We start from the raw sequence: 23,158 nt of genomic DNA, 5'->3' as shown, positions 1-23,158 counted from the left end.
TGTTTATGTATCTAGAGGGCCCTTTCCTCACTGCCTTTTTAATTTACCTAGCTGAGAATGTTAAACATGAAACAAAATGTGTGCTTCAGTTTTCAAACATCACAGCAGCTTCTAGTTTGAAAAAAGAGTTTTAAGTATCATCCACTCCCATTAGGACTGCATTCCCAGACTGACACAGATTTACTGCATTATAACAATCACACCATGGCACTTGGGTGTTCCACACTGTGTTCAATGACTACTCACAGGTTTCTCAGCGATGCTAGCTGTTCCAGTTCTTTAATTCAGAGACAATACATTAGTAACACAGATATCTTTTCTTCAGGATCTTTTTTCATGTGTGACAGATTTGCTAAATTAAGTTACCAACTTAATTTCTTACTCTAAACTTTAAGAGAAAAAAATGCCAGTCCACAGAATATATTCTCCCAGCAATGAGATGGGGTACTTTGGATCTTGGCTTTTAGCCATTTATATTGGTGACTTCAGAAGTGGCTATGGGTCTATCACATCAAAAAATTTCAAGCTGGATGACTTACTAACATTTTATTTCAGAGTATCATATAGTCCTAAATCCCCTTTCATTCTACATAGGGACAATTTTAGCCACTTGTGAGTCAAGGATAAACCACATCAGCAGTCAGATGACCATATAGTCTTCCTTTACACAGCATATGCCTCTTTTCCCCCTAAGCACAACCATTTACAAAATTCCATTTCTTTGCTTCTCTGTCCATCCATTACCATCCCAGCCTCTTACCTCACCTCCTGCCCTGGGTCTGGTTCTAAGTGAAGTTTACAGTTATGCCTGCTTCCCAAAGGCACACTATGTTCTAACAGCTGGAATAGCAGCTTATATGTTAGATGTCACTCAGGATGTTGAAGATTTTCCCTAAGACTAACAATGAAAGACATGTCTGTTACACACTGTTGTATAGTTTTAGACAAAAATATTTCTGAAAAACCTGGCCTCTATTCTGTGGCCAGTTTTCCTTTCCATCAGTATTCAACCTAGGCCAGAATTTAGGGAGACTGTCACGAGACAGGTGGCCTCAACTCTGGGGAAGTTAGAGAGAAAAAACTACTTGTCCATCTGCATTTTGTTGGCACAATATAAACAACTCATCTGAATGCAATATGACTAAATCATCTCCAGAGGAAGCTGCAGTCTAGAATAAAATGCTTTTGAAGGGATCAAATCTCCTCAAATAAGTCATTTGGAGTCAAATTTTGCTTTTCTGTATAGGCTATAACTACTACTGACTTCACATGAAATATGCAAAACCAACATTAAAAACTTCAGAAAAGTTAACTTTGAGTGTCCCAAAGCCATAAGGTAATTAACATGGTTGCCTTTTTATAGTACAATATTAATTATCTTTCAGACAATGAGAAACAGTATGACCTGATCCTGTGGTGGCAGTTTGCACTTGAGTTCTGTGGTAATAGATCTGTATCAGAACATCAGCTCTAATACACAGAAGAATCTGAAATGAAACTCTTGTAACAAAAAGCATATTGTGGTCATCCTGTCTATCAACAAGCCCTTTAATCTTACAAATGTATTAAAATGCCACAGAGAGATGAGATGAAACCAGATCTTGTGCTAGGAGTTCAGACTCACGGCAGGCTCTTTCATCTGTCCCATCAGTGCAGTCCTCCACTCGATCACACCAGTACGCGCTCGGGATGCATTGTCCATTGGAACACGTGAACTGCTGACTCGAGCACGTCCTTCCCGCTGGAACAGACAGGCACACAATCACTCCTTCCTATCAACCTTCTTATGAGGAAAAATATTTTCCTTCCTCTTTAACTACTTCATTTCTCTCATAAATACCAGTATAACACTTTCTCCCCCTGTATCTTGGTGTACTCAAGGGGATTAAGGAACACTTGACAAGCCCATAGCAGACAGCATAGCTCTGGGAGGGCACCTGTAGTCTGCAAGGTCACTGTTTTTCTCCACTGAAGAACTGAAGATTAAGGAGTATCTCCCTGTAACTATTCTGCCTAAAATATTAAATTACCAGTTCTCACTGATTCAAAGTTTTCTCTTATTTATTGGGTCAAAATCTCTCAGCAAATGTAAGTTATTGAGTCAACTGGAATGTCACAGCGTAAACACAGCAGAGTTGGAGGTAAGGTTTTCTAATACAGCCAGGGCCTCAACAGTCAGAAATAGTTTGCATATATAACTAATGGAGGATTGAGAATGGTCTCTTCTCTTGACAGCTGTCAGGAAAAAGCAACCACATAAAACCGTTTAATTCCACTACAGCTAAATTATGCTTTCAGTTCTTAGGCAAGCTAACATGAATCTGTGAAGATATGGCTGAAGGGCAAGCTTACTACCAACTTTTCCTTCCCTCTGCCACCTGCACATTTGTTTCTTTCAAACTCATGTTGTATCTCAACATCATCCCGGTCTATACATTGGCATCTTGTCATCTGCTGCTCTACAAGGGCTCTCTATGCCACCCTCTGTCAGCGGTGTTCCCAAAATAACATCAGCTACTGGGATACCAGTGTCATGAGAAAAAACAAGAGCATGACAGTAAAGTAAAACAAATTTCTGCATGTATAACTTCCAGAGCTGTCAGCCAGTTTTCCCAAGACAAACTTATAATATTTCAAGGAGGAAAATCTCCTCTAGCTTTCCCAAACACTGAGATAAAAAGTCCCCTTAGAACAACAAGGACAAATACCAGGAGATGACTCAAAAGCAGCAGCAACAGAGTGCCTCTGCATAGGTACTGACACTCATGATTAACCAGAACATGGTGAACAATGTTACAGAGACCCAGTTCCAAAGTCAAACTGTTGCTCATTTTGCATTTTGTACCTACAGATTCTTTGGCTAAAACATAACCAGCAGTTGTGCTGACACCTCTTCAGAGGAAGAGAGCAAAAGGTAGTTATCTATAAATCAAAATTTTCCATCCTCAGTGGATGAAGATGGAATCAAGATACAAAAGCCAAAACCAAGTCTATGAGCAAAATCCTTCCAAAATAAGCTCCCCACTTTAACCTCCCCAGGGGTTGGTGAGTAGCTCCAGAGCTTTCAGTTCAAAGAATTTATCAAAAAATTATACACAAAATCAAAATGAAAATTAATTAACCTTATCTTCATCACTTAGAGTAAATTTTAATACCAGAAATGGCAGAAAAAACATTCTTCAGAACACTACAGTTGTTCTCTTGCTTTATGCAATAATGCAGAGAATATAATTTGGTGCAGTATTCAGTTCATTGTTCATCACTTTGGCATGTACTTATAGCCTTTCAAATGCTTAGCCATGAAATTCTAAGCCAGAGTAACATATTTTATTTGTCTGTCAATACTAAGAAATGAGCAAAGCCTATGGCTGTGGCAGTTAGGCTGTTAAATTATTTTCTTGATCTAAACTGTACAGAGAACACCAAACACTTTATTGTAAATAGTAATTCAGACATGAATAATACACTGTTTAGCACATTTAAAGTGAAATACTAATCAGAATTATGTTCTAAGTTTAAGCTGTCCAAATGATAATGAAAGACTAGACTCCCACCAGACACCAAGACCATAGATATCTCTCTTTTCTGAGTGTGAGAAAGAATGGCTCTGTTAATTCTAAATAAAAATGCTATTAAATAGCATTGCTGAAAATCATACAAGAATATTTATTAATCTTTGCCAATTATTGATAATTCCTCCTCTTTTATATACAAATAAATTTCAAAGTCATCTAAAATAAAATTAAGTTTTGTTATATATAGTTCTGAGATGCCAGTGGGAATTTTGTTAGCCAATGAATACAGCAGATATAGTAATATGTGTATTTCACCATTTTTGAAATTTACTAAATCTTTTATCAAGTATAAAACTAGTATACACTTCATATTTTTCTCTTTTTAATTAAAATAAACATGAGTAATTTTCAGATTTCAAGACCTGGAGATATCCTTTTAGACATATTTTCTGTATTTTATCTACTTCAGAGTTCAGATTACTTTATTTCTAGAAATAAAAACTGGTATAACACTGAAAGTTAAAACACTTACGACATTGCTGATGTTCATCTGAGCCATCTTCACAATCCTCCTCATCATCACAAACCCATGAATGTGGAATACATTCCCCATCAGTGTGACACTGAAACTGATTTCCCTCACAGGTAGGTTGTGCTAGTGTAAGCAATGAAAAAAATTGTCATTTCACAGACATCTGTGAAAGCACTTTCAAAGAAAATAATTGCATAAGGAGAAAGAAGGTCTAAGGTTCAAGTGTCACTGAATTGTAGCTTCCATGAAACACATGACACACTTAACAGATCAGAGAAAATGGACAGACCAGAGAGGGGGAAGTGGACCAGTAAAAGGACGTACAAAGGCAAAATTCAGCTTAGTACACTCCTGCATAGACTCTTCAGCCCTATATTCCCCCTGGAGACAAAAGCTCCTCTAGAAGGGAGATCCCAAAAAATTTTCAGGTTCTGAACTACCCTCTGGCAGAGCCCTTTTTTCCACTTTTCTATAGAATCACACTCGCTTCCCCAGTCTCACAGGGGTCTGTTCAATTGCTCTCCCTCCACCTCAGTTGCTTCATCCCTGGTAAAAGAATGATCTCCCAAAACAAGGTCATGATTCTTCCCTGTAAATTCATGAGGCAAAAGTGAGGATCAGATCAGAACAAGATGAATGTTGTTTCAGCTCCACTCTGTACTCATCAAATTGACAAACAACAGGGAACAATCAAAGAGAAAGATCAAATAAATGTTTGAAACTGTGTCACAGATTACTCCATCCCTAGTTAATACTTCTGGAAGAATCTCTAGAACAACACAGTCCAGTAAACAGGACTCTGGTCTTCACCATCTCTGTTCTCAGGATGATGCTTTTGCAGAAATACAAGGTCAACTTGAAACACTTTGTGCTCATGGGATGATATGCAAGCACAACTTCAACTTATCCAAAGGATCGAGGGAGAAAATTAAAACAATTTGTAGATCTAGAGTTGAATAGTACAAAATAATGTCAGTAGTAAACTAATCAGAGGGATAAAATTGATCACATACTACAGATATGTTCTTCATGCATACTTTTTTAAGTCCTGCTTCAAAACCAAATAATAATCTTTCAGTATGATTTTAATACAAGACCAGTTTTAAACGATCTTGCTAGGCATTCATGTGCCCCACTACCTATAGCACATTTACATATTGTTTTTAAAGGCCAATTAACAACAACAACAGAAAGTTTAATATTCATTATTACTATGGGACAACACCATTTTCTTTTACCAGTTTAAAGGCATTCTTGACCCAGGACTACACTAGGTTTTTTGGAGCTAATGTGCTAAGCAACAAATCAGTCTGCCGAGCCATGTCAATGGCCTCCAGTTATTATGTGGGTCAAGCAGCAAAGAAATAATAACAGTGTAAAAAGAACAGATATAAATTAGTCTCCCTCCCTATCAGCTGAGGGGCAAAAATTGGCTGATCTGTAAGTGGGCTGATAATTGTACCAGCCCACAAGACTCAAAGAACACTAGAACTGAGAAGGTAAAATACAGGCAAGTTCCTGAAAATAGACTGTGGAGGGAAATTCTCAATTTTCACAACTTTTTTAATCAGCTTGAAGGAATCTTTGTACATGTATATTATAGTCCACATGAATAAAATTCTTGTCCCAGAGCTGATGACACAGCACAATCAACTAGACAATTAAGCATGATTCTACTTTGGGCACAGTAGGTACAGTTAGTTGTCCAGAGTCTAAAAAATCCAAAGACTTGGAGCACAAGTGATGCTGGCAGTAGCTGCATATACATCCTCTATTCAGGATTACTACAGTAAGAGAAGACAATAAATTTTTACATCTACTTAGAACATTAGTCATAATATCAAACTACATTATTGGACAGTCAGATTTTTAAGAAAAGTTTAAAGTCATGTTAGAAGCTGAACACTAATTGATTTTCTGTGTAGCAAAGCCAAACGAGCTCACAAAATATGACTCAAATAGATTCTGTAGTATCTCATGCCAACTAGTAGTTTTCTCCCAATTCAGTATTCATTCTTGTACCATAGGTACAGTTGATCACATCGGAATCACCGGATTTCCTCTATTACAAAGGAGTTGCTCTGTATTTGTTCCACTTACGGCAGCCAGCTTCATCAGTGTCATCCGAGCAGTCTCTGGCCCCATCGCACCTCCAGTCCGCAGGAATACAGCGACCATTGCCACAGCGGAACTGCCCCCGCTCACAGCCTGCGGTCAGACAGAGGAACAGGCTCCTTAGCAGCACAAACACATAAAAACAGACACCAAAATTCATCAAGAACTCTAGTTTACCCACCACCTTGCAGCACGGAGATGAAACGACCATACAAAAAATAATACAAAAATATTAAGAAGTAAATATATATTAAAAAGCTCTATATACCCTGTCAAATAAACCATAAAAAAAAAAAAGAAACAAAGAACTATCTTCAAGTCTTACAGATCATCTCCAACTAAATTGATAGAAAATTCCAATAATTTTAGTGTTTGTATATTATACAAACAGAACAAAAATTGTTATAAAAAAGGAAAAAATAACCCAAACAAGTCTCAGAGTTCATACACTACAGAAAACTTCTTAGCAATAATGTAACAATTTTAAATTCCCAAGCAGTCCAGATTTCAAATAAATGTAGGGCATCACTTTCGACATTATATCTAAGGGCTAAACATGCTAAACATTAGTGCTCTCCAAAGTGTATGAGGATTTAAAAACACACAATTATAATCCCCTTAGCTGATGTAAAAATGTTGTTTCAGTGGTAACTGCTTGAAAGTATAGAAAGATCTCTGTTTTCTTTTGCTTTATAATAATGCCCTCATACTTAAAATATTTCCTCTGAAGTCCAGGAAAGCATGTCTTGAGTCAAGATTTGAATAGCAAATAATTTTAAAAGAAATTAAGCGTTCAGACATTTATGGCTGATCAAAAGCTATCCTGCTGTCATTCTCTCCTGCTTGATCTACTAAGGATTAAGACCTGATAAAGAAGCATTCATTCCCAGGTGTAAATGCAGCTGGATCAGGCCTTTATTAGAGTCAACTAATGAAATCTCCAGTCCATAGGAAAGAGAAAAGGCACTGTTTATGGCCTTTCGTTGTCACTACAGCCTCATAAAAAGGGAGTGAACAGTTTTATAGATCCTCAAAACAACGAGCTACAACATGATTAGGTTCAACAGAGCTCTGTTTCATGTTAATCTGTTGTCAGCACCTCAGAGAGGGGAACACTGAAAAAACCTGAGGTAATAGCAAAGTCCAATTCTGAAAAAAAAAAAATAAAACCAAAACCTGTTTCCTGATTAAATTAATAACCACATAATAAAAGTATATATTTCAATTATTATGGGTGGTTTGTCCATAGAAGATAACCTCAGTATACATAAAGCACAATCACCTATTTTGTGAATTCATGGTGACATAAATAACATGCTACTTAACTTTCATTTAAAACCAGGCGTATCAACACTGTCACATAAACACAGTAAAGTGATGTATTCCTCAGGGATATAGGCAAGCTACTTTATGCAAGGAATGTTCAAATCTGATTGTCTGGTAGTGACACCCTGATTTATAATGTATCCTGCAAATGGTCAAAAATTTCACTTGGATAAATGGTGGTACGGAGTGGTACAGGAGTATGTTCACCCAAATACCTTCTATAGACTAATGCATGATGGTGGTTGGTGGTGCAGGTCTGGGGTTGGTGGTGCAGGTCTCTTATCAACTACCTTTAAAACACAACAACCTCCCTTGCAAAAATGCCCTGAAGGAATGTACAAGTTCACTGTGGAATCCCAGGCCCTCTCCCTGAATTTTGCCCTACAAAGCAACATTTTCATATGAGATTAGCAGTTAAAGCTCTAAAAACACAACATATAACCCACCATTTATCAGTTGCAATTCTGTGCAAAACAAATACTAAATCTTCTTATATATTTAGTATATTATGGCTATTCAAAAATTTTCATAGTCACTTACTTAAAAAAAGAAGTTACAATATAGAATCTAATCTGCATCCACAGGATTAAGATTTTTAATGAAACATGCTTATAAACAAGCAATATGACTAACTTGCATATTATTTCTAAATAATAACTAACTAAAAAAATTTCAAGCACTATGTACAACAGTAATTTATTTTGCCTATCTTGTAGTTAAACATATCCTTATAGTGATTAAAATGAGGTGATAACACTGCTAAACCTTTTTAAAAGCAGTATAAACACAGCAGTCTTTTTACAGTACCAGAAATGATAACTGAATGTTAACAGAAAAACTGCAAGTCACCCAGTTCTGCTACTCTCTGCAATACCTTTCAGAATTATAATTTAAGATGCTCACACCTATAGACAGTAGGCACTGTATCAATGTCCATTTATACAGTTCTTCAGCAGACCTGTTATAATTCATTTAATAATGGTGCCAAGCTTTACCATGTTATCTGCTGTGCTTACTTATAACTGAAGGCAAAGAGCTCTGAAACACCTACAGATATTACGAAAGACTAATGCTTATCACTGTTTTCTATTACCCTTAGAACAAAGAAAATTGCTTAGCAGATAATTATATAAATTCATTTTTTAAAAACCATTTTTGAAAATCAGTAATATGAAAGAAGTAAAAGTGATCTGCTGTATCAAGGGCACTTCTCACAAAGGTTCTAAAAAGCTTGTGTTTCATCTGTGAGCCTAAACAATTCTAACTTTGATAAAGGAGAAAGTCATCAGGGGAAAAATACATGACTACAAAGTTACTGCTACAAATACCCAGGAGAAATAACCAGAATGAAAGAAAAATAACCATGTCAGCAATAAGCAGATTTGGTATATTCTATGCAATGTGAGCCTGCAGTACCTAGGTTTCAGCAAGAGCAGGGACTGTCAAAAACAAGGGGTATTTGCCTGTTTAGCGATATTATTTGAAGCCTCAATTCACTGAAGAATTAATCATTAGTACTTTTATGGAAGGTTTTCCTTTCAATAAATTTTTGTGGGTTTTTTTTTAAATGGTGAGGAAGTTCATTAATCAGCCAGATATTACAAAAACATAATACTAATGAGCTAATTTCCATAGAAATTCAGATTAACTCTGACAAATGCTGATAGGAAGGAAATAACCACTGAGTTTAAAGATGAGCAATGAAGTAATCAGCCTTTGTTTTCATGCTTAAAAATTGCTAATAGAACAGAATTTGGGTGACTTTTGAAAGTTCAAGTTTCAGAAACGATTGAATTTTTGGTGTTGTCCTACTATTACTACAGTTCAGTTTCAGTCTTCTGACTATGATTAAAGCACCACTAAAATAGGTGCTAAAAATACATGGCAGACCTTAGTAATCACACCAGAAAATATATACATAAAGAAGAATCTCTGGAATTAACAAAAATAATTTTGAATGGTAAAATCTGTTTCAACTGCTTGATATTCAGGAAAACACCGATGAAATAACAAATATATTATATTGGCTTTAATAAAAACCAGTCTAATACTGAATATGCAAAGCAAAGATCAGAAGCATCACTGGAAAAATGTAGACCAAAACACTATTTCTAAACTTCTTGTTATACTTACAATCTTGGGGTTTCATGCTAACTTGGTGACTGGATTTGTATTGTTCTCTGTGTCTGGGATTCTCTTGTAAGAGACTCTCAGTGGATGTTTCAGATTCAGAATTTGCCCAGGTAAAACAAGAAGGCTTATGTTACTAGCTCTGGGAAAGCAACTTGTAGAAAGATTTTGTCAGGTAGTCATTTTCCATTGGAATAGAACAACACAGTAGTGATTTTATCACAGGAAAGATTGAGCAAATTACTAACTAAACAAAATAACTTTTACTTTACTTTATTAAAGTAAAGAATGAGTGTAACTTCTATCACTATTCACCTTATTTTTCTGCAACAGTTGTTGCCTGTATGAATGAAGTACCCTATGGTAAACCACTGCCAAAGACAAACCCTCAATGCCCCTAGAGGATGGTAGTCAACATCCACACCACTAATGAACATTAGTCAGTGTCACATTAAGTCACAGGGAATCCCAGCAGAAGAGAGGGAGGTTAATAGCATCCCACATTTCACAGCACAATGCTTTAGCCCATAGGACTACAGTCTTCAACAGGAAGGCAGTCCACTACACCCTCTCAACCTCCACTGGGCTCTACTTTGTGTAGAAACATTTAGTTTCAGAATTAAAGCCAAAATTCAATCCTTTTGTATTAAAACCAGAATGTTATGCTCGATTTATAATGGAACAAAACAGCCTTACTCTTTGCCCCTCTGTGTTACTTTTGACTCCTTGCAGTTCCTCCCTGAACAGATCCAGTCTTTTGTATTCTTCTCATACATTTTCTACCTGCCCATTTAACCTTGCAGTCCCTCACACTTTTAACTCTGACTACACATCTTCTGAATTACATCTGTCATCCACAGATTAAGGGCCATGACTGTTCATTCTGACTACACAGAATAGGCCAAAATCCCTCATTCATTCTTCCTTCTTTGTGCTCACAATGCCTTTGAGAACTGCTAACACTTCTTCAGCAGTTAAGTCTGAATGAAGAATTTAAAGTAATGAGGAATGTATTAAGCTCAGGGTAGATTGTACCACTCTCAAACTGTCCACTCAAAAATCAACTTACACTGCTGCAATTATTTTTACACTTCAGGAATCAACACTCTCAACAGATTTATTTGCATCTAAAAGAGTAATGTTCTTCAAGGCAATATATTTTCAATTGAGCAGTTCCACTTGTAATACATCTCCAGGTTTTCAACAAGTAAATGCAAACAGACTGTGCATTACGAACCTCTTCCACACAAAACTTGCAAATAGAAAAATAAGTGACAAGCTCGTTTTTTCTCCCTTTCTGGCTCCCAGAAAGGTGTACTCTCTTTCCCATTTGGCCCCCAAACAGAGCAGCCCACTCTAGGGCCCTTGCTGGTAAAAGAATCCTGAAGAATCACCCTCCATACACTTTGATGTCAGATTTTTGCATAGCTTAATTACATGTCAAACAGCCTGAGGTTTTGGAATGCCCAAGGAGGGAAGGCTGAACCTCTGGAAATTCCATCTCTGTTCCCCCTCACAAACGTAGAAAGAAGCAAAATTCAAAGCTTAGGAAGAACCTTAGCTTATTTTCAAATAATGCCCTATGATACTGAAAAGCAGTATTCTGATTATAATAGAAGATTATAATTATATTAAGCAATTATAATAGGAGAATGAATAAATATTATTTAATAGGTAAGAAAGAGTCTGATGAAATTACACTAACTTCCATGTATCTCAACATGGTATTTAACCTTCAGTCTTCCTACACTCTTTAAATTTCATTACATTTAATACAAATTTTTTGGATTTAAAAAAAAAACAGACCACACAAACATTTATAGGTATTAACCAAAGCAGTAAAAGGTTTACCTGCAGTTTTCAAGCCCTTGCAACACAAAACATAATTTGTACCTAAGTATCTCTAAATTAGATTAAAAAATATTTTTTACTGACAATATCAACAAAAGGACAGTACAAATGTGCAGCTTCACATGACTGCAAGATCTTTATAGACAGATTGATAGGCAGACAGAGGACTAGGCAAGGGACAATCTGAGACAGAAAAGCTGAATGCCAGATATACAGCAATACATTGTTAAAAGGGAAGTGTAGGATTTCTTTCACTGAATTATTATCCAATTACAAACAACAAGATTATTATTAGTAAAATAGCATCTACAGACTCAGCAGCTGATCAAGAACTCCTTGTGCCTTGCACTGTACAATCCTGTAACAAAAAGGGCCATGCCCTAGATAGTTTGCAGCATAAAGACAGCCGACTCCTGAACTCCCGGGGGTGCACCAGTGTCAAGAGGCCAATTGGGCCTGCTTTATCTTTCATCAACACATATTTATATTCTATTTTTAATCTGTTAGCACTCAAAAAATGTCACAATACATGAAAGGCTCACTCTGTTTTGCTGGTGCATTTATTAGACAGTACAAAAAACAAGGCACATGTGAGATTATTTGGGGGTGGGAAGCAGGGAGTAGTGGTGGAAATGATAAAGGATTGACCTTGAAGCGAAAGATCTGGTTCTTCACCAGAACTAGCTGGATTTATTTTTGAGTAAACCACGTTCCACGTTCAGTACAATGATGGGTATCAGAAACTGTAATAAACAAGTTCTATTCAATGGATAATAGCTAAGATCCAATACTTATATTGGAAATTTTTACTCACTGACTTTTTTTTAAAATGCATTTTCAAATTCAAAACCAAAGGTGAAGATATAGTCTTTCATTATGGACTTAGAAATACCATGTTTCCCTGCAGCATCAGCATATTTTTATGGTTTGCCTTTACTTGCCAAGCAGGGAAAAACCCCAGCAAAATCTACATTATATTCTGCGCTTTGTGTCTGCATGTTCTTCAACATACAGATACTTGTCAACTAAAGCAATTGTTAAAACTAAAGCATCAAATATCATTTTAATAATGCTCACATGCAAAATCTTTGATAAAAATACTTCAAATCATTGTATTTAATGTTAAACTGTTTCTTTTCAGTTAATATAGTTATAAAAGGACTATAGATTAATTTCTGCTAGTGCCCCAATATAAATCCAAGAATTAAAGAAGTTCAGGATTTTAATCTACTGAAGCTAAGCAGGAAAGCTTTCCTGCAAAGAAAAAAGAGTTCAGGTCTCCTGCAGACAAGTTCAAAGGAATGACACTGTAAATGCTTCCTAGCAATATTAAAGATATTCATAATCCTCATCTCCTCTACCTTACTTCAGTTTTATTAATTGAAAAAGCAGCAAATGCAAACACCTTAATGAAATTGGAAATGGTTTGTTAATTAGTTCTTTTAAAATCTATTCAATTTTATTTTTTTTAAGTTTAAGCCTGAAACAAGAAAGAGAACAAGCTCTCTTTTTAAAATATATACCACATATAGACCTCCTAGAAAAAAAAAATAAAAGCCTCCGTTTTATTTTTTTCATCTCAAGGCTCTGGTATTCAGAACAAAATAACAATGGTTTCTACATTACCATTTTCAAACAATTATTCTAGGAAAAGTTAAAAAACCCAGGATATTCAATCTTTTAAAGTTATTTACATTGATCCTAAATGTAAAAACCCAACCTTCTAAATTTTAAATCATGACAGGTTATTTATCATACATCCTCACAAATGGTACATATCTGTACTATATATCATTTCCACACTCTGTACAGTACTACAAACAAAACAATAAAAATTAAGTTACTTTATAATCTTGTTTCTACTAACTTTTTTAAAGCAACAAATAAACTTTTGCTATCTTTTTAGTCCTATAACAAGTCAGGAATAAGAAATAATCCTTTTAAGTAAGGACTAATTCTAATAGACAGGAGGTGATACTCCTTTCTACTGATAAAGTAAATATTCTTTATATTGAACAGACCAGGTTGCTTCTTTCATTTAAGTCACTGACAAATTTCTTGTACTTCAGTGATAACTGAGGGTAAGCCATTAATTTTTCCTGGACACCTTCATTAATCTAAACAATATATAAAGTACTTTTCAGGAGGACAATAACAAAAACTATTTGTACTCCTTAGAGAGTTCTGTAAAATTATTATCTGTATGGCCAAATTCAAGAGAACCAGTATTTGCAGTGCTGCTGAATTATTAGCCCTCTCAATATAAAAATGTATTTCAGACATTACATGTGAAGAACACGTTCTGCCTTCAATTGGATAACCCCAACCAGTTGTTTTGACATTAGGTGTCTTAATCCACATAAATCAGTTGTGATTGTGTTAGCTGGGGAAGCGAAGCGAGCACTGTGGATCTCTAGGGAAGCATACACATGCCAGCTCTCCTAAATCTTAGTTGCTTCTTTTTCATGAATGGCACATTAAGTATGCAAAAATCTGTTTTAATTGACCATATGACATAAAGAGGGAGAAGAACATGCAAACACCGTAGAAATAAAGACAGCCTCAGTTACTCACAGAAGAAAGCATCTCAAGCATTTTCATAAGAATGAATCTTGTTAATAGCCCCAAGGCTGCTGTAGAATAACAATTGGGTAACAGAAGGTGGGGGAAATATGACCAAAAGAGGAAAATCTTCAAGACTAGGAAGTATTTACAACTACACAGTGTGTGGAAAGTGGGAGAAAAAAAAAGTACTTTAACAACTTAGAGAGAACATGTACTTATCACTGAGAAAGTCAGACAGATGCAGTAACTGATGATAAAACAACCCTCTCAGGATGTTTTTATTGTTTTGAGACTTGTACAGTTTTTAAAATAAATTTTCCAACCAATGTGCTGTTTTTTCTCAAAATTAGACCCCATACTGAGATGATGACCTGCATTCAATTCAGTCACACTCTCCTGAAAGCTGATGAGTCATTGTAGCACTAGGAACTGGCCTCAGTAAGAGCCTTCCTGTGCAGTTTGTGACACTGAAATTGTGTCACTTTTGTATTTCTTTTCTGTATCACTGCTAGAATGAGAATGGCTATGCAACATATAACATTTTGCTGAATTATAAACCTTACTATAATTTTATATTACAAGTTATTAAATGAAAAATGAAACCTGCCATGCAAAAAATAAACCACTTTCCCTTACAGATAATAAACATGGTAAGCAGATAAAGTGAAAACTATTTCTGTCTTCCTACCACAGAACCTATATCCATAACAAAATTCTTTTGCATCATACCAGTAGGACTCTAGATTAAAAATTTTAAAAAAATAATGAAAAGGTATTTTAAGCTGTGCCCCAAAGCTTCACAAGGCACTAGTCATTTTGCACAAAATTAAAAAATTGCAACAGTTACTCATTGCAAACTAAGCCTGTGGGAACATTGTCAGAACAGCAGAACAGACATGGCAGTACAGAATATACAGACCACATGCTACAAGCATCTAGTGTGCCCTGACAGATATTCTGATGCTGTTTACTACTGCCCATGACATTGGGAACTACAGATACTCCTTTGGATGCATTGACACTTCACATTTCTCCCTTATTCAGTAGTGACTGTTTCAGTTAGCAGCGAATGGCTGGTCACTCCTTATCAAGCTTCCCAGAAAGGAAATTCCACATGTCGAGGCAGGCCTGAGTAGATGACGGACCATAGAATCATAGAACAGTTTGGGTTCAAAGGGACCTTAAAGACCATCTAGTTCCACGCCTCCTGCCAGGATTACCTGAACTGAAACAACAATGTTGTTTTGACTGATGTGCTCACACAAAATGCAGTTTTACCTTAAAGGAACGGAAAACAAACAGCAAGAATTAAATCATCTTTTGGATGTCTTGTTTCTAAGTGTAGCATATTTTCTTTCCAGCTTTTGGTTTAAAAAATAATTTAATAAATTGTCTTACACAAATAGTAATACTAATGAGTATTTTTCTAGTTTTTGGTTTAAAAATAATTTAAGAAATCCTTTTACTCAAATAGTAATGCTAACGACTGTGCCACATTAAAAAACAGTCCTTTAATTAAAGAAGATAAATACAAGAAATATTATCTTCTCCTGAAACATTACTCTTCCTGTCAACCCCAAAGGTATATTTACCTATAATTTCCATAAGCATCCAAACCCTATAACTCTGAGATTTACTCACCCATTTTGACTTTTTAAGGATGCTTGATTCTGCTATGACTTCCCTTCATTAGTGGCTGCTGGGCATAATATTTTAAATAATTCTTCAAATTACATTACCTAGTTACTGTAAGCAGCACTCCAGACACAGAGGTTAACAGTAGGGAAGAACTTCTGTAGCTGGTATAGCTGCATGAGCCCTACACATTCCATGCTTGGAAACACAAAAGCATACCTGTACTGCACCCTCTGTCCTTAGATCCAGAAGCAAGCACAAAAAACTACAGGAAAGGCCTACACTGTCTCCCAGGTATCTCAATGGTAACACACAACATACAAATCACATTGCTCAGAGGACTGCAGGCATTTGCCTACAGGTCTGCAACCTTTAACTTATAATCCCCTCCTCAGAGCAATCCTTTTCCACCAGTCTTTCACAATGTCTGCTAGAAGATTGCAACCACACCTATTATATTGTTGTCCAGAGAGTCAGTATCTCCACACAGGCTGTTTAAAGGCAAGATTTTTTTCTTTAACAAAGTAATCATTTGGGGCTCTCCATTCCTCTACTGTCTTACAGGATTTAAGTCTCTGAGAATTCTTAACTCCTATCAGAAAAAGTTACATAGGCCAACAACTAAAAAGTTTTGCACCCATTTTTAGGGAAGCTTTAAAGTGCATTCTGTGGCTGACTTCATATGGAAAATTAATAACTGCAGAGCTAACAAACACAGCTCAAATATTCTTATGGCGACACCACAGATTTTGTCACTCATTTCAGACAAACTGGAGTTTCACATGAAATGGTTTAAAAAAGTATTAGACCTTGCAGTAGTAAAAGTAAATTTTAATAATACAACTAGAAGGCCAACAAGAACTGCAGCAACATTCCATGTGCTTGGTTATCATCCAATTCACTTATTACACTGCAGGTTGAGAACAGCCCTACAAGCCTGTTCAAAAGGGAACATGTGAGAAGCCCCATTCAAGTCACGCCATCTGTTTATCCAAGACAACTTTACAAAAGCCTTTCCAGCAGCACTAACACTTGCTCATTCTAGCCTTGATAGGACTACTCTTGTTACCAGCATGGTAAGGTTTTTAGCAGTAGCATTAGACAGTGGTTACATGGCCAGCCTGACTTACATAGGAAAATGGAGAGTCTCTTTCTCACCCTCTTTCCAACACCTCTCCTTGTACATGATGCCAAGGTTTCTTTTCTAAACTCCAGTAACTACTAGGCCTTTCTTTCAGCATGCTGCTCAAAATCCCTAAGCCATAATTCCATAGGTCTGGTTTATTTTCCCCCACAGGTTTCTAAGTGAAAGCAGCTCAGAGAAGGTCCAATGAGCAGTGGCACAAAGGAAGTACCAACAACCCAAGACTGTCAGCAACACAGGCATGGGACATCAGAAAAGAGAAGGAAGATGTGGGAAGGCACCCTGCTCCCAGGAGCAGTGAGCGCTCATGGGGCCCATCACTTCTCGTGAAACTGTACCCTTAGATGACAAGGTATGACAAGGGCTTGATCAGATAAAAATGGGTATTGAACTTAGCATAATAGCTTTTCTTCTCTGGGACAAAACTGGGAAGGGTTATTCATATATGTCCATATTCCAGTTATACAGGCCTTATACTTCCTCAAAGTAAACTGAACTATCTATGGTATATTTATTTGAGTTGATAATGTGCACCATGGTTTCTGAAGATAAAAACCATTACCTAGATTCTAAATATATTCGTGAATGTATCAGTTCCTGGGATATTTTGTGAACTGTGCCTTTTTTTTTTTTTTTTTCAGAGATGCCACAGAACACAACCAAAGCCCCAGCCTCCTCGATCCACAAAAGGATGACCCTGCACTCCCCATTAAAGGGAGTCCCAATTCCCCATTCTCTGTCTTGACTCAGCAGGGTGTAGTATCATGACCTGGCTGTGCAGGAAAATAATTGGGCAGGCACGCTGTTGCTGTAAACAGTGCCCTTTTGCTGAAGATCTGACTTCTTGATTGTAAAACAAAGGCAACTTATTCATGTTAAAATTATAAAATAGAACAGGTCATAGAAATATAACCATTTCAGTCAACTTTCATATGTCGTTTCATTAATCCAAAACAAAACTTGTAACAGTGATCCTTTGATCTCTAATCCACTTTAAGCATTGCAAAACAAAGAGAACATTAAAACCCCTGAAATCAACAGTAAAAGCTTAAGGAATACACTAAAGGCTATCCATTTAATTTAACAGTTCTATGCTTACTCATTAAATTTAATTCTTTTTCAACTGTTCTATAAATCTACTGAGTCAAGGGAGAAAAAAGTTGTTTAAAAAATTAACATTATAACAAAATGGATCTCAAACAATAAAAAGCATTTAAAGAGATGCTTACTCTTCACTGGATCATGTTTTCTGTTCTTAGATCAGTACAACTCAGGGGAATTTCTTTGAAATTAAAAGAATCACACTGGGTTGACTCAGAAGAAACCTTGTTATCCTTTCATCTAGAAACAGCTCAAGGTATTTTTAAGAACAGTGTACTATTATCAAATTATATAAAGAAGCACTTCAGTTTAAAATAATTTTAAAAACAGCTCTTTTATCTGCCATATTCAGTGTAAGCTATTAAAAAGAAACTGACAAATGATTATCATCACTAATTAGTCAAAGTGGAATAAAAACATCCACTTCTCTTTAAATAGATGTCAACCTGTAGAACCTTAATTAGAAGGGACCTTTACTGTTTTCCAATGAATACTTTTAGAAAGTGTAACTTCCTTTGAAACATCCAAAGTACTTTATGATTCCAGTATGTTTTAAGTAGAGCTCTGAAAGAGGAGATACAACTCCTGCTTTAAAAAGTGATAGTACAGTCTGATTCAGATTACATATTTATCTATCTGAAAAGTTATCACGACCACTCAGATCTAAAAATTAGTATTGCAGAAGACTGAATGGATCCAATAACATAGATAAAATAAACTATGTCTACAATGTGCCTGCTTACTGCTCAATTAAGAAGAAAATTATTCAGATTTAGAAGAACCTCCAGGTTCAGTGTTAGAGAATGAGAAGTTAAGAGTGCAAGAAGACACATGGAGGGGAAAGGCTCCAAACAGTACCAGTGAGTTCATGTCAACCCAGGAAGACCAAAAGGAAAGAAATTAAAAGGCTGTGATGAAATTGCAGCCTACCTTTCCCCCAAATGAATCTTTGCTATTTCCTGCAAAACACATGGCAAGTAAATCTGGATTAAAGTAGGATTTCATTACTCAAATTTCCAATCAGCTCAATTTATGAAAGAAGGTTTTGGGTTGTCTTACAGGGAAATAGAAGCATCACACACATCACACATTTATCTTAGTTGAAATCTCCTTGGATGCTCTGTCGCTGTTTGTCTCCACTCTGCAGCTTAATTATTTACTGTAATTCTAGCATTTGGCATAGAACCTAAATCTAACCAGGTGTCATCCAATTACTGCTTTCAATATTTAACTAAAATTCTGGGGTTTGACCCATTCTTTACTTTAGCTGATTACTTTGCAAATACCTGATATGCTTTACTGAACACAATACAGAAAAAAGTGAATTATTAAGAAAATTCAAGAAATGTACTAGAAGTGGGCTATTCATTAAAAAGAACAAAGAAAAAAAAAGAACAAAATCCCTGTTAGTGCAAAGAAAAACTCACTAAAATGTGAGACGACTATAACATGTTTCATTGACAGATACTTCTAAATTGTCAAGGCTCAAGAAGTAAATCAGTTTAGAAGCCAGGTAGATGGACACTCAGTGCGATTTTTGCTCTTGATTTTGTGTCAGTACATCTCCAAGAGAAACCAAGAAAATTGTACTAGTGTAGGATTATGAACACTGAAATGCACAAAACCCAGTAAATTGTATGTCAGGATTGCATCAGTATAGTCATATTTCTTGCCATCCTTTTTCCCTTCTTGTTACTTCCAAATTCTCAGTCCCCAGTCGCTCAAGTCTTCAAACCCCAGGTTTTGGCAGGGCTGCAATCTTACAGACAAGCTTCTCTGTCATTTCAAACTGCGCAGCGCTGTACAAGGAAGGATGAACAGTGACTCTGACCTGCTGCTCGTAGCAATGTCACTGTACATCATTCTACAGACAAATTAAATAGTTTTGAGTGAAGATAATGTCTAAAAAACACTGAATTATTAATTTGGAGATTGAACTAATACAATGCCTTATGGAAAAGTTTCTCTATGACTTCCAGAAAGAACTGCTGTACCTCTTCTCCACTTGGTCTTACCATACCTGTTTCTTGATGGCCTGGCACACTTCCTGCAAATGTTCATTGTGATTTCTGATATATCTTATCACACCATATGTATTCATTCTTAGAATAGCCTTCATTCTCAGACTAAGAGAGACCTCATAATGGCAACAAATTTAAGTCATATTTGCCTGGGATGCATCAAGCTGATGATTTAGGATACAAATCAAATTTTGTGCATTAACGTCCATCCATTGTCTCTAGTTTATGACTGAGTGTGAAGTACTTTGATATTCAAAACAAACATGAGCAATAGTCCTGTGATGCTCCTGCTTGACACTATCTTCACTTAACTACTATTTAGATTCCAGCTACACTTTTTTCTGACAACAATTACCCCACAGGCAAAAGACCTATAGAGTAAAGGTCAGATAAACAGGCCCTAAACTGCTGGCAATTACAAAATGACATTTTTATTCCATCTGTGAGCACTATGTTTACTCTCAGTAAAACAAGAATTAGGTAAATCAAGGAAGAGTATTATCATTAGAGCAAGTGCTTAGGTGAAATTCTTCTAGAAACATCCATCTTATACTGGGAACACTCAGATATTGCCAACAAAAATCTCAAAAAACATCAGTGAAGCATCTTTGGAAATACTGATAATTAGGCAAGATAATAGATTTTCACCATTTTCCTTTTAAGGCTTGGGATTTCTTTCATGGTTCTCTAAACTTTCTTTTTAAAATAAGCATCTGACATGATCTCAACATTCAAGGAACTGTAACTTAAGGTTACCAAATATTTTACTATCATAGTCACAGTGCAGGCAAAATTGCTATCCAGGCATTTTGGTAGTATCAGTCACCCATTACTAAAATTAGATAGTTTGATTTGCACAGTTATTCTACTGAAGGGGGAGGGGAGATAGGGAGAAAGAGGGGGAGGAACACCATAAAAGTAAAAAAATTCTGTACTTCTACTACCTATGGATACTAGTTCCAAGCCTCTCTCTGATTATTCTGTCATGTCATTTATCAGTTACATTCTGGACAATCACAAGGAGCTGTAGAACAAAATTACAAATTTTTGATCTGCACTGCAGATTCCATTCTATCCAATGTAAAATAATAGTGCATAGGATTAATTCTGCCCAGTGTGACCTCCTTGGCTGGAGTTTTTGCAGGTCTCCAGCACATTAGCTATCTCTTATTTCCCTGTTCCTAAGTGGGAGCTGCTAGCAGCAGTTGCTGTATAATTACTTAGTTGATTCTGTCTAAGGAGCTTAAACTAAGAGTTGAGCAAAGAAAGCAGATTAACAATTTGAACACACACGTAACACACAGGCACACACAGAACCAGCAGGACTGCAGGTCAGTACGCGGGGCGGATGAAATGCACTTCAGCCACTCTTGCCCAACAAGACGGGCTTGATTTTCAATGCAAGGCAATTAAACAGCGTGAAGAAGGCGAAGGCAGGAAGATCGGCTGCAGACACAGGCCGGAGGGAGGACTTGGGTACACGGCTACTCCATCCCTAGCAGCCAGATTAGTACCGGAGGAGCGGCACTCAGCCTGCTCGGCCAGTCACATGCTCCTCGGTGTCGCCTAGCAACAGTAAAGCCCAGAGAAAAAGTTCTCCCTCTCTCAACTTCAAATCTGCGTCTGAGACCGACTGAGGGGAGCTTATTGTGCTCCAGACTAAGCATCTGTTTCTTTCTTATAGCCTTCTGCAAATGACTGCATATAGCACACGTACGCAAGCATGTCCATGCATAACCCCCTACCCCCCGGCCCAACCTGTCTACGTGCAAGTGCTGCAGCCTGTGCACTCCTCACCAAAAACAACTCTGGGTACAATTTTAGTGGTCACCAAATCAACTCTTGGAGTGCAGGTGAACTCTGCTCTGCAACACCACCCTTATTTCAGTACCAAGAAAGGCACAAAGATCGCAGGAAAAAAATGCAAAAAGTCTGGGGTATTTTTTTTTTCTGGCCTCATTCACAGCCAGTAATCAGGACTCACAGAAAAACCTGCCTGCTTGCATTTCTGTAAAACCATGAGTTTAAACCGTGGAGTTGCAAATTCTGAGATGTCCCTCAAAATTTAATTACATTTATGTGTTGCTGATTTATACAACTAGAGGAAAAAAATGTACAAATCAGAAAAACAATCAAAGGAAGCATCCTAGGATAATTTAAAACCAAGATGAAGTGAAGCTAAAGAGTCGGTGGTGTTTGCAGAATTTTTAAGGCGCTACTCACTTTTCCACAACAGAAACCGACTCCATCAAATGACTCCTGGAAAGAGCCAACTGTCTCCCCGAGCTATTAGAAAGAACTCCTTGAATCAGCGCCCATTAACCCCCTACTTTCAGGCACTTGGTCTTTTTCTTATAAAAGTCCCCGGAGTAGGGATGTGCTCCTTGCGGTGCAATTCCCATTCCGGAGAGGCTGGAGCATAGCGCTTACCTTGGCAACTGCCCTGCATTATGCATGCAGTGAATAATATGAGCAGTTTGCAAGCAGTTGCTGCTCTTCCATCCATCCGATGGTGAGGTCCCATCTGGGCTGGGATGCTCCAGCTTCCTCGGAAGCTGGCTCCTGGACTCCGGGTGCTGATCTGCACAGCAGCAGCACAAGGAGCTTGGTGTCTTTTTCTTATCCTGCTAGTTGCAGAAGAAAGGCGTGTTCGCCTGTTGAGACATCGCGTTTTCTATAAACTCCCACCCTCCAGACATTGCATAAAGCTCTTTATACCCGGCGGCCCCGGAACCAGCATGCGGGAATCAGGCACTGCTCCAGGCCCTGCAGCCACAAGCTGCCTCTGCCCCTCCTTCCACACTTTGCAGGATAGCCAAGATGCTTCCAAGACCCTGCACTTTGCTGACTTTGTATCAGAGTCCATTGGCGCTGTATTCAACGCGCGCTCATCTATTTTGAATATTTCTGGAAATTGCAGGTGGCAAGTGAAATATGTTGCAGGTTTTAGTGTCCCAAAGTTATGCTCCAAATAAGAAAAAGTATTTTTGGTAACTATGACAAAAAATCCAACATCTACTCACCAATGCAGAGGTAAAGCTTAGAACTTAGTACTCCTCACATAAATACTATGAAAGGAAATCTGTAGGGATGAAACTTACTCTTGCACTTTCTTAGCAGATAAAATCAGTTTGGTAAAGACCCTTTGCTATGAGTTCTCAAAATATCAGCTGGAGACACGCTCCTTTAGTTCTAACTCTCCAACAGTGTGTGTGACACACAA

General features: G+C 37.0%; 1 protein-coding gene across 1 annotated transcript in view; it reads right to left on the bottom strand.

Moving 5' to 3' along the window:
* The window catches only part of LRP2 (LDL receptor related protein 2), a 97,826-nt gene extending 91,448 nt beyond the window's left edge, over positions 1-6,378 (bottom strand). Inside the window, exons 1-3 of the mRNA XM_066323258.1 lie at positions 6,148-6,378; positions 4,048-4,170; positions 1,625-1,741 (exon numbers count right to left, since the gene is read on the bottom strand). Of these exons, the coding sequence (XP_066179355.1) occupies positions 1,625-1,741; positions 4,048-4,170; positions 6,148-6,373 (466 nt within the window). The 5' untranslated portion in view covers positions 6,374-6,378. The remainder of the gene's footprint in view (positions 1-1,624; positions 1,742-4,047; positions 4,171-6,147) is intronic.
* Between the last annotated feature and the right edge of the window lie 16,780 nt (positions 6,379-23,158).

This window comes from Sylvia atricapilla, chromosome 7 (genome assembly GCF_009819655.1).
Source record: "Sylvia atricapilla isolate bSylAtr1 chromosome 7, bSylAtr1.pri, whole genome shotgun sequence".
Lineage (NCBI taxonomy): Eukaryota > Metazoa > Chordata > Aves > Passeriformes > Sylviidae > Sylvia > Sylvia atricapilla.
Note: the sequence above shows the minus strand (reverse complement) of the source record. Positions and strands in the feature narration are given on the sequence as shown.